Source organism: Colletotrichum spaethianum (genome assembly GCF_022836535.1).
Source record: "Colletotrichum spaethianum MAFF 239500 DNA, contig46, whole genome shotgun sequence".
In the NCBI taxonomy this organism is placed as follows: Eukaryota; Fungi; Ascomycota; class Sordariomycetes; order Glomerellales; family Glomerellaceae; genus Colletotrichum; species Colletotrichum spaethianum.
This window is the reverse complement of record NW_026054816.1, coordinates 300,876-312,779: the sequence shown is the minus strand read 5'-3', so window position 1 is coordinate 312,779 and position 11,904 is coordinate 300,876. Positions and strand designations below refer to the sequence as shown.

The following is an 11,904-nucleotide window of genomic DNA, read 5'->3' as shown; positions in this document are numbered from 1 at the left end:
AATCTTCATGTCTCTCGTCTGGTTGGCAGAAATACGCTTATACAACAGGATCCCAGTTGCCATGAGCACCCTTGACAATGCCTTCTATCTCCGAAGTCACCCATCCGCCATAAAAGTCGCCCGGCTGCGGTTGGACAGCCTCCCCGTCGACAAAACAAGTCCACGGATCAGCATAGAATGACAAATATCCCTTGATCGCTTTGAACCCTGGCGTGGGAGACTCGTAGGACCAGATACGATTCGACACAACCTTCGGCTCCCCGGTAGACGACGACCCGGGGGGTGTGATAGAGTAATAGGTTGCGACGCCTTTCCACTCGCAATATGTGGTTCGATGAGTTGGGGTCAGTGGGACTTTGACCGAGGCCGATGGTAAATAATATGCTGTTACTAATGTCAGGAAAAGCAGTCGCGATTCTATGCATGCATCTAGAAGAAGAAGAAGAAGAAGAAGAAGAAGAAGTGCGGGAGACATACTAGGCGGATGATGCGTCTCCAGCACCCTGTAGGCTTCCCGGGTGTCTGCAATCACTTGGCCGTTCCATAGGATTTGCAAATGTCGATACACTTTCTCCAGCATAGGCGGCCGGGGAAACGTTTGCACATTCATCTTGGTTTGCGCAGCCATTTTTTGAAATTAGTAGCTTCTTATCTCTCACACAAAGCTTCAAGATTAGGTGAGAAGTGGGCAAATGCAGAGCAGACCAGCAACCCGGTAATTTATTCGGTATATAGCTGGTGAGCCAGTGATGAGACAAGATGGTTTTTCATCATCTAGCACAATCTCGTTGTCATACTAAAAGGGTTGCTGCTTAGAGGCAAGGCATCATAGACTTCGGCAGATCAAAGGCCCGGTGCTAAGACGCAAGTTTTCAGATGTATTAGAGTAAGGCCATTATTTACGGGATGTACATACCTAGTATCAGTGTTCACAGCTCAGCTGTTTCTGGCTGGCTTGATGTGGCTGGTGAAGTACTGACTATACTTACATAATAAACTGTGCAGCCCTGCCTCTGGACTCTCAGTAGTCCCGTTTGTTGCGTCATGTGTGGCGGTGCTCGCCGCCAGCCCCACCTGGCGCAGCTGTTAGGACCGTCCACAGTCTGGTCAACGCATCGCTGATGGCGTTGTAGTTGGCCATTGTCCCCGTCCGATGACTTGTCACCTGAAAGCCCAGCGAGACTTCCTAGCATCACCATATTGGATACAACCCTCACCTGCTTATCGTAGCAATCCCCTCGATCGTTCAACATCGCTTAGTGAAGCCTAGCACACTGAGCCATCCGCCCGCGATACCCCTCCTCGAGTACCCCGCCACTCCATAAATCAAGTCCGACGAACCATCCAGCCAGCCATCATGTCGAACCGAGCCCTTGCCCGAGATATGCAGGTTGAATTTCAAGCCAGGGTATGCTCAAAGAATTTCGTCTCTGTCGCGTCGAGGATATCTGCGCGCGTGCGCACAACCAAACCTTCGCTGGCTGCTCGCTGTTGATAAACACATGCTGACACACATCAAGTTCCAAGCGAAGCAGGCCCGGCGGGAGGCACAAAAGGCCGCCAAACAGGACCCCATTCTAAAGAAGCAGATTCAGGATGTGAGTAGTCATTAGAACATTGACCTGGTCGCCATTTGGGATTACTGGGTACTGACGATAGACTCTCATAGTTGCTCAAAAAGGGCGAAACGGCAAAGGCATATCAGAAAGCCAAGATGCTCTTGTCCAAACAGGCCTTGGCTCAGCAGATGGACCAGATGGCCGACATGGCCGAGCTCTCTGCCGCCCAGATCCAGGCCAACAATTCAATGAATCGTATGACGCACATGATGGGCCAGTCGTCCCGCACCATGTCCATGGCGCAGAAGAACATGAACCCCGAAAAGGTATGTCAGAGATCTATAAGCAGGTAATTCCTATGCATTTCGGTTTCGCTGACGTTCCTGCCTCTCTCAAAGACCCTCGTTACCCTCGAGCAGTTCAAGCAACAGAACGAAGAGTACGCTGTGTCCAACGGCATCTACCAAGACGCTATCTCGCAATCCACAAGTGCACAAGTCTCCGAAGACGCCGTCCACGAGCTTCTGGGCAAGTTGGCCGACGATGCCGGTGTGCAGCTTAATGCGGAGCTCAATAGTGCGACACCGGCCAAGGAAGAGCTCGTTTCCAACGAACCTACCGCTGAGGAGGAAGACGCCCTGCAGCAGAGACTGCGTGCTTTGAGGGCTTAAGAGAGCGGACTTGGAGCGTTGTGGATTTGAGCAAGCTGGGATGGCATCACTCTTTTGGGCATTGGGGGTCAGGCGTTCTCTGGTTGTTTGCACGTATACAGTATGCATTTCCTTTGACAGACATAGGCTTATGAAAGGGAACTTGACGTTCAACGTGACAATAGTACGAAATCTGCGGTGTATTAGGGAGGGTTGCTGCCTTGTTTAATCAATGAGAACCATTCATCATTCATTCCGCTGATGCTTGTCCCCCTTACTTCGTCGCCCCCCCCCCCCCCGATTGTTCAACACCGTATCACTCATGATCGTGCCTGCTACATATACAGGCTGGCAACCGCCGTGATGTCCCGCTTGATCATCTCCTGTGCTGTCTGCATTTTCTGGTATAGCTCCGGATCGCCGATGATGCGAGCAGCATTTTTCACCTCGCGACACGTTTCGTCGAGGCGCGTAATGGTTCGTACAATGGTGCCCTCTAGAACATCGGTCAAATCGGTGATGTTTTTAAAGCTCATGCCTCTCGCCCACTCGTACACAACTTCCATCAGGCCGAACCGGGGTCGGGAGATGAAGTCGTTGGAGTCATCGGCAGACTGGATGACCTGATGGAGTGTCTGGACTTCGTTGACCTTCTCGCTGATGGCAACAATGGTGTCCTTGCCTCTCTCGAGGTTACCCGTTAGGTTCGGTTGCGTATCTGTCTTCTCCTGGAATACAAAAGCCGACAGTAGGGCTGCAATCTCCGCCGGCTCGTAGTCTGCAAGCACGTTGTCTAGGATGAGCTCCGTCAAGACAAGCTCGTCCCCTGAATGGATCTCGCAAGCCACTTTGCCCTTGAGTTGAATTCTGGCACTCTCATCGATGAACTGGAGCTGCTTCAGCACTTGGATTCGTTGTTCATAGTCGGGCAGGAGTTGAAGGTTCTGATCTGAAAGAGATTGTCGCAGCTGAGAAATATGTTCCTTAATAAGCCACTGGTCGTGGCACATAGCAAACTATAATCGGCCAGTCAGCAACGGATTCCCGTCGTTCAAGAGCAAACACTCATCCACTTACGTGCTTCAAGAACTGAGGGCAAGATAGAGCTGGCGAGGATGATGCGGTAACCTCTGCGTCCTTTCGCTTCTTCATCATCTCCTGGAATTGAAGATTCTTGATCTTTGACAGGTCCATTTCGTCCCAGAGGTCATCCCACGAGCGACAAATTGAGTGGAGCCTGTCTTTGGCCTTGAGATACTTTTCGCCGCTTTGAAATATCTCTGGCACGACCCCTTTGGTAACATATCTCGTGAGACATTCAACATCGCTCAGAGGCACATGTAGAGTCTTGATGCGCATGTGCTTCTTTGCCTGAGGCAGCGGCGTAAGATACTTGCGGAAGGCCGGAATGAACGGCAGCAGGTCTGTCGAGTCGCGAGTCTCTCTCATCAATCTAATCTCGCATACATGCAGAGTTGGACTACCCTGCGGACCCTTGTTGCTCGCGCCGTCAGATAGCAATATGCCAGGCGTGCGGATGCCGTCCCTGTTGTAAACGATCAGACGTGCTTGGCTGAACATTTTGCGGCCGATTGGAATTCCAATTAGGGACTTGTAAACTTCCCCGGTAAGTTGCTTATAATCTTCCGATGCTTGGTGGCATTCGTCCATGGAGACGTCGCAGATACCACAAGAGTCACGTTTGATCTTGGCCAAATCAGCCTCTGAAAGCTTGACAGCTTTTTCGTGCTCGGGAAGCAGTTGCTGGGTGGCGTGTTCCGAAAAGCTTCGCTTAATCATCTCTTCAATCTTGAGAGCTTCCACCCGAAGTAGGTTAAGAATCATATTGTAGGTGAGTCGGAACTGGGATCTCAGCTTTGATGGCTCTCCTAGAATCATTTTCTGGAGGTCGGCAACTGGGGAGCCTCGTCCCCCCTGGAGGGACAATGATAACTGAACCCACGGTATCCAAGCCACGACGACCAGCTCGACCCGCCATCTGGGTGTATTCGCCTGGAAGCAGGTTTCTGAACGAGTGACCATCGTGCTTGCGATATCCAGAGAAAACGACTGTTCGAGTTGGCAGGTTGAGACCCATGGCAAAGGTTTCCGTAGCGAAGAGCACCTTTACAAGAGTTTGAGCAAACAGAATCTCAACAATTTCCTTGACAATAGGCAATAAACCTCCATGGTGGACCGCAATACCTCTAGACAGGAGCTCTCTGAGTCTGATAATCTGAGGCAGAGCTCGGTCCTCAGGCTTTAGTCTAGCGATAGACTTTTCGATTGTCATGTGGATGGCGCTCTTCTCGTTAGCGGTGCAGAAGTCCTGGTTGCTGAGCGCATCAGCGTTCTCCTCACATCGCTTCTTAGAGAAGACAAAGATGCACGAGGGAAGCAAGTTGGACTTCTTGAGGAACTGAACAAGATGAACCCAAAGATTCTTGTCTTGAGCCGCCGAGGTAAAGCCGCCTTGTCGACCAGTCCTACCCATGTGTTCTGGATTGTGACTGGCACGCGGCGGCCCGCCGCGGCCTCTTTGTTGGGGACCGCCGCCGCGTTGGCCTCCGCGCTGTCCGCCACGCTGTGCTCCTCCCCTCTGTGCCCCTCTTTGGCCACTTCCACCGCGAGGCGCATTGCTCGGTTCCGGAGCCTTGATCTTGTCTTTGCCTTGAATGGCCTGGTTGGCTTCCTTCCAGCCTTTCTCGATGAACTTCTTCTCCGAGTCCACAATTTTGTGTATGTTTTTGCCAGCCCACAAATAATGTTCCAGTGGAATCGGCCGCTTCGGCGTAGAAATGACATATATGTCCTTCTGCTTGGTCCGTCCAACCCATGATGCGAACTCATAAGTGTTCGGTACAGTTGCAGACAGCAAAATGAGGGTGACATGTTCTGGAAGCATGATAATGACCTCTTCCCAGACGACACCGCGCTCAAAATCATTGACATAATGTACCTCATCAAAGATGACAAACTCAACGTCTCGGATCAGATCGGCTCCTCTGTAAAGCATGCTTCGCAGAATCTCCGTTGTCATAATCAGGCAACTAGCCTCAGGGTTGATTTGAACATCACCCGTCAGGATACCGACCTCGTCGAATGTCTGGCGGAAGTCTCGGAACTTCTGGTTGCTCAGTGCCTTGATGGGCGACGTGTAGATGGCCTTGGTCATGTGCTTCGAGGCAAGGGCAATGGCGTACTCGGCGACGACAGTTTTTCCGGCCGACGTATGCGCAGCAACGAAGACAGAATCGCCGCTTTCGAGATGGTAGATGGCCTCCTTTTGGAATGTATCAAGCTCGAAGGGCCAATCTCTTGCCATGTCAGGTACCAGCTCACTGAAGTTCGTGATGTCTCTGTTGATGTCCACCATGTGAGCCCATTCCCGGCCAGCCTTTCTGGCACTAGATGTCGCCAAAGCCCCATGTGGCTCCAGAGCCGGAAATTCGACCGGCAAGATAGCGTCGATGTCCTCCCCCTCTTCTTCCTCTTCCTCTTCAGCCTCGGCTTCGGCCCTAGCCCCGGTACCCCCCTCTCCGTTGGTCTGCGTCTCACCCTCTGCTTCTTCAGCACCGGGTGCCTGTTCGGGCTCCTGGTCCAACTCTTGTTCGACAGCTTTAGCTTCATCTTCGTTGGTCTTCTTCTTGTTGACATCGATGCCGCGGCTAAGGCCAGGTGCGACCTCGAGAAGGCCGCCCTCGGCACCGAGCTTGATGACTCTCTCGAGCTTATTAGACGAGGCAGCAGCGGAGTCCCCGCCGCCAGCTCGGTGAACCTGGTCCTCAAGTGCAGCAGTCGCCTCAATGCCGTCCAAGCCACCAGGTGCAAAAGGGAAGAATCCCGCAGCTCCACGGACGAAGTCGGCTCTACTAGCAGGCTTACGCAGAAAGGATGTGGAATTCTTGGCAGTGGCACTGTTGGCAGGCACAGTAACGTTTTTGTAGCCAGTCACTCTACCCTCGAGGCCATGTCGCTCAAACCGCGTCACAGTTCGCGTCTGGGGAGTAGAGATCTTGAAGAGTTCTGTATAGTCCACAGGGCAGTCCCAGCGCCTAAGGGGCGAGAGGGTCAGTATCGCATTAATGAATATATGGGCAGAGGTTGTTTGTGAAGAAAACGGAGCTTACTGCTGCAGTCGATTCAGCCATGTAGGCGAAAATTGCGTAGAAGGCGTGAGAAAATCAGCTTCCATGTGAGCCTTGAGATGAGATGCATCCTGCTTGATGCGTTTGCGAGGCCGTTGCTGGAACAAGATGTCATCGATATTCGAGTTAGGACGATCCTCAAGATGGAGACCTTGAACGGCCGTAGCCAGGTCAGAGGCCATCTTGATGATGGAGGCGAGCTGGTGAGAGCGCTCTCTGAATGTGTTGTGGATATTGCAAGGCAAGGGTTAAGTTGGGGTGAGACGAGGCCAACGACAAGGACGAAGCAGTGAAATCTTCACCCGAAAGATGTGTCGCTCAGAGCAACTCGACACGAAGTGAGAGGATATGTAAGGTAGGGGAAGTACCTAGGGCGGGACTGATGACGGTAAGCGGGGCCGAACAATGCTGCAGTGCCCCTCACAAACGGCCGTATTAGGTAAGACGTCACTACCAAGTAAATGGGTGTGCTGTTTCTTAACAACACCGAGCCGGCCTGATCTGAACGACACAAAACTAAAAAAACCTTTCCAATGCAATGCGAATAGCGTCATAGAGCCTCCTATTCAAAGAAGTAGTAGAAGCAGTATGGCTATGTACAGAGGTTGAAATTCGGTTGCTGATTTATATCACAACAGAACCGAAGCCTTATTTAATCAAACAAAGCCTTTGATGTCAACTCGAGGCATGACGGCGACAAGTTCCAAGATATGTTCAAATTTGACTACACCATGTGTGCCGTGAGTGTGAGTGTTGCTCACCCTTGAGAATGGCGGGCGGTGTCTACCTAGTTACTGCAGTAACTGCCACGCCATCCCATGGGTACAAAACTTAGCCAAGGCTTCGCCTTCGGCAACGTCGAGGATACCCCGATCGATGAGCCGGCAAACTAGGTAATATTCATGCGCAACATACGTCGCCCAGCTAGCTCTGACATTGGTGCATAAATCTTCACGTCTAGTCGTGTCCTCAGGGTATGAGATGTGTATATAACAACTGAGCAACATACAAGTACAAGCTTCTCTCCCAAGTCTATCAAGCCCAATAGTCCATTATGAATCGGCTTCCATATCGGGGATCTTCATAAGAAGCAGCCTGCCTACGCCCCATCTTCTCTCTTTCACCACACATGACTTTCTTACAGACGCAGCATCTTGGCGACGTAGTTCTCAATGATCTGCTCAGTGGGGAAGCTCATTTCCTCAAGTCCCTGTGCGTAGGGGGTAGGAACATCAGCACCCGTGACTCTCTGCGCAGGCGCGTCAAGGTAGTCGAAGGCGTACTCCATTGTCAGTGCCAGAATCTCGGAGCCGACACCGTAGGCGGGGAAGCCAGACTCGACGGAAAGGAGGCGGTGAGTCTTCTTGACAGACTTGACAATGGTCTCAACGTCCAAGGGCTTGACGGAGCGCAGATTGATGACCTCGATATCAACGCCGTAGTTCTTCTTCAGGTTCTCCGCAGCAACCAAGGCCTGACCAACGCAGCGAGACAGAGTGACAATGGTCAAGTCCTTGCCAGTGCGCTCAACCTTAGCCTTGCCGAAGGGAAGGACAAAGTCGTCCTTCTGGGCAGCCTCCGACATGGGGAAGGACTGGCCGTACATGAGCTCGTTCTCGAGAACGACGACAGGGTTAGGGTCGCGGATGGCAGCCTTCAAGAGACCCTTGGCGTCCTCAGCGCTCCAGGGAGCAACGACCTTGAGACCAGGGATGCTGCCGTACCACGCTGAGTAGTCCTGGGAGTGCTGAGCACCAACACCGGCGGCGAAACCATTGGGGCCACGGAAGGTGATGTTGCATGGCTGAATACCACCGGACATGTAGAGAGTCTTGGCGGCGGAGTTGACGATCTGGTCGATGGCTTGCATGGCGAAGTTGAAGGTCATGAATTCGCACTGGCAAGAGACGCAGGTTAGAGTAGTGATTCTCCAAATACTCCCGGAACGGTCCGGTCGGCATTTGACTGATTCCATTACGGTGGTTCAGGAGCCGATAGGCCGGTCCGGGGAAGTTACAAGCGCACTGGAGACCGAGTGACTTACCACAGGGTGCAGTCCGCTCAAGGCAGCGCCAACGGCAAGACCGCAGAAACCACTCTCAGTGATGGGTGTGTCGATGACACGCTTTTCGCCGAAGCGATCCAACAGACCCTTTGTAACCTTGTACGCGCCATTGTACTGAGCGACCTCCTCGCCCAGAACGAATACCTTGTCGTTGGCCTCGAGCTCCTCGGCGAGGGCCTCATTGAGAGCCTCACGGACAGTGTAGTCCTTGGTGCCCTTAGCGTCTGCGTACGTCCTTGACTGCACAGTAAAGGCAGCGGGTCGGCTGACGAACTGGGAAACGGGGGAGGAGCGGAAAGCGGCAGCTCTGGACGAAGCCGCCAGGCGGGCTGCGGGACGGAGGAATCGGGACATCGCGCGAATTGAGTTTTCGGGGGGTCGTTGTGTGTGTTAAAGACGCGGAGGTCGCAACGCGAGATAAGCGTAATGATCCCAAGAGGGAGTTGAAGAGAACGGAGATAATAAGGAAGAGGATGGAGGTAGACGGGCGACCTCGAGGTGGGGTTGACGATGGCCAACGACGAAAGTTGAGCGTCGGAGGGAGAGGGATGAGAAAGTCGACCGGGAGCTGTCGAGGGATTTCGCAGCTTTTTTTTTGCTTAGCTCTATGGGCGTTGAGTCCGTTGAATTGCGGCGAGCTGCCAAACAACTGCGTTGGGGAGGCCCTGGGCGTTGCGCTAGTCCCGTTTGAGACTGGTGGTGTCCCTGTACATTAGATAATCGACCGAGTCTTTTTTCAAGCCAATCATGTTGGATCTCAGGGAGCCTGCCCCGTCCGAAGATGCGCCAAATTCCAGGTCCGATCTAATCCCGACAAGCTCCGTCCGGTCCCATCACTGCCCTGGGCTGTTTTGACTGGCTCTGATGTGTTGGCTGCCCGTGCAGTGTGTGTCCCTATCGGCCTTTCACAGTATGGCAGTATCGGCGTCGGGCTTAAGCTCTGGCTCTGAACACAAGGTGCATGAAGCTCCATCAGACACCTTTTCCGTTTCTTTTAGGAATTTGCACCCACTGCCACCCGTTTCCATCCGAAGAGAGAGCCCACTTTAGTGCAACCAACAGAGGACAAGGAAAGGGGAATTAGGCCAGAGGTGATTTAGGCTTGTTCCGCTATTGTGTTCCGCCACTGTGAAGAATACCTCTTGTAAAGTCCATCTAGGATAGTCTTCTCCGATGCTGAGTGTGTGGCTGGGACATCTGGTTCACCTGAAGCTCTCAACCACCCAATGCAAAGTCCTGTCAAGTTCAAGACACCCGAGTATCTGAAGTGGGCTTTGTGTACTTTGTAACAGCACAGCTGTCGAGCGCAAGGCTGTTGCTGGTTATGTCTCAGACTGAACAAATTGCGCAGACCCAGCAAGCTCCTAACCGCGCTGCTGAACTTCTTGTTCCCAATCTAGCCCATCAACAAGCATATGAGGGATAAGCAACAATCCAATCGGACAATTACACTCCGCCGAGGGTAACAGGTATGGTCAAACATAACTCCTCAAAGAGTTTATTTTCACATATTGACAACAGCACCCTACGCGGCCACTCCGCAATGGTAAGCGTTTCTTTGATTCTTATTATCGTTCGATGCATCTAGCCTTTGGGTAGTGTCCCCCCATGACGCCTCATCTAAGCCCTCTGTGGCAATCGTTTTCTAATTACAATTATGGTACTGATAAAATGCTCATACGACGAGTAACAAAGCCATGGCCTCTTCTCTATTTGGCGGTGGCGCCTCGTGCCTTGTCGCTGGGCTTACATGTATCTCAAACGTGCAATGGCCCCTAGTTGGTGGGCTTCTTTCCAACCATCAGATACATAGGTGTGAACAGGTGCTCCTTGCCACCGGCAACAAGGCAGTCGGCGGCCCATGCCAAGCTATCGGCCGTCTTTTTGGTACCAGCAGGAGCGATCTTGATGGCCTCAAGGCCGCCAACAATGTTGTGCATCAAGAAGCGCCCCAGCTTGGTCATCCGCACAATGGTGAATACATCAAATACAGACTGGATGTACTTGAGATCGCCCGATAGGGGCCAGTACCAGGGCATAGGGTCAGGTCTGTCGGCGAGATCCTCATGGTGGAGCATCTCAAAGCCAGCAGCCTTCATGGCAGCGAGACCCTCCGAGACCTTGCACATATTGGAAATACCGTCGCCTTGCTCAATTCCCAGGCGGATCTCGCGGTGGGCCAGGTTGTCGTTGTCGTACTGGTCCGTCATCAACCACTCGTAGACACCAAAGACACCGCCAGGCTTCAATACGCGGAAGATCTCGCTGTAGATACCCTTCAGGGTGGGCGCGTGCACAGTAGCTTCGATGGCGTAGACGGCATCGAAAGAGTTGTCGGGAAAAGACATTTGCTGCAGAGCGCATGTTAGAGATGCCAATTCTACTCCGATAGTTTCCGGTCATTACGTACCATGAAGTCTCCCTTGACGAACTTAAGTTGGTCGGACAACCCCTCCTTCGTAGCGTAGTGAGTGGCTCGGTCGATCTGATAATCGTTGTTGTTCAGGCCAGTAACGTGGCAGCCGGTGAACTTTGCGATTTCGCGCGCAGGTCCACCAACACCACATCCGACGTCGAGAACCCCCATGCCCTCTTTGATGCCAATTTGGTGGGCGAGGTAATGCTCATGACGGGCAATGGCCTGGTAGAAAGGCTCGCCGTGGGAGAAGCGGCAGAAGTGGAAGGACTGGCCCCAGCCATACTCGTACAGATCGGTGGCGAGGTTGTAGTAGCTATAAATTACACGTTAGCAATGTGTCGCCAGTATAATAGAGATACCGTAGCCCGTACTGTCTGGTCAAAGTCGCGTATTCGGCAGTTCGGGCCTAGGTCATGTACACACGTCAGCTTTTGGCACACATGAGTTGACAGCGGTGACGCAGACGCGAGCGGGCAAGACTACTCACCGCGCGCTCCTCGGGGGTCTCGTCCTTGGCGGCCTTGTTGTCCCAGTGCTTGAAGTACTCGTCGACAGCAGCCTGCTTAGCATCGTGGCCCTTGCTGAACATGGCGGCGAGACCACCAGCGGCTTTAGCACTGTTACCGTGCAGGGCCTTGTTGAACTGAGAATCGCGAGCGTGATCCTCGCGCTCGAGATTGGAGGCCGTTGAGGAAACCATTGCTACGTTGAGTTGGCGACGCGACGAAAGAGGAGTTGTAGAATTGAATGTTAGAGCAACTTGGTAAGTGAAAGGTACGGAGAGAGAGTGTTGTGTGAAAGAGAGGGAGGGAGTGAGATAGGAGAGAAGGGGGAAACAACCGAATAATCAAGTTGGTAGGATGGTAGTATGGGCAGTCAGATGTTTGGCGCAAGAGGGCGGGGGGGTATGGTCGGTTTATTTTTTTTATCTCTTATTAATTACATCCAAGAAGGAAAAGGGGACAGCGATGGCAGCGGTCATGGGCGTCTTGGTACGGCCATGTCAATTTCCAGTGTCAACGGCTACGCCCATTTCCCCGTGCGTCCCTCAATCCCAGTCTCC

The 11,904-nt window shown here is 52.6% G+C and overlaps 4 protein-coding genes across 4 annotated transcripts; 1 reads left to right on the top strand and 3 right to left on the bottom strand.

The window, feature by feature from the left end:
• Positions 1-1,357: 1,357 nt before the first annotated feature.
• ColSpa_11469 (vacuolar segregation protein 7) lies at positions 1,358-2,230 on the top strand (the record flags this gene model as incomplete). The annotated part of the gene is made up of 4 exons (XM_049277681.1): positions 1,358-1,408; positions 1,521-1,598; positions 1,670-1,885; positions 1,958-2,230. 4 exons carry the CDS (start codon positions 1,358-1,360, stop codon positions 2,228-2,230), a joined length of 618 nt encoding a protein of 205 aa, XP_049133638.1.
• A 314-nt stretch (positions 2,231-2,544) lies between these two features.
• ColSpa_11468 (putative ATP-dependent RNA helicase DHX35) lies at positions 2,545-6,539 on the bottom strand (the record flags this gene model as incomplete). Its single annotated transcript, XM_049277680.1, has 4 exons — positions 2,545-3,225; positions 3,287-4,144; positions 4,173-6,264; positions 6,340-6,539. 4 exons carry the CDS (start codon positions 6,537-6,539, stop codon positions 2,545-2,547), a joined length of 3,831 nt encoding a protein of 1,276 aa, XP_049133637.1.
• Positions 6,540-7,495: 956 nt separating this feature from the next.
• ColSpa_11467 (quercetin 2,3-dioxygenase) lies at positions 7,496-8,776 on the bottom strand (the record flags this gene model as incomplete). Its single annotated transcript, XM_049277679.1, has 2 exons — positions 7,496-8,254; positions 8,402-8,776. The coding sequence occupies 2 exons, from the start codon at positions 8,774-8,776 to the stop codon at positions 7,496-7,498; spliced, it is 1,134 nt and encodes a 377-aa protein (XP_049133636.1).
• A 1,421-nt stretch (positions 8,777-10,197) lies between these two features.
• ColSpa_11466 (sterol 3-beta-glucosyltransferase) lies at positions 10,198-11,541 on the bottom strand (the record flags this gene model as incomplete). The annotated part of the gene is made up of 4 exons (XM_049277678.1): positions 10,198-10,773; positions 10,833-11,154; positions 11,201-11,247; positions 11,329-11,541. 4 exons carry the CDS (start codon positions 11,539-11,541, stop codon positions 10,198-10,200), a joined length of 1,158 nt encoding a protein of 385 aa, XP_049133635.1.
• Positions 11,542-11,904: the final 363 nt, after the last annotated feature.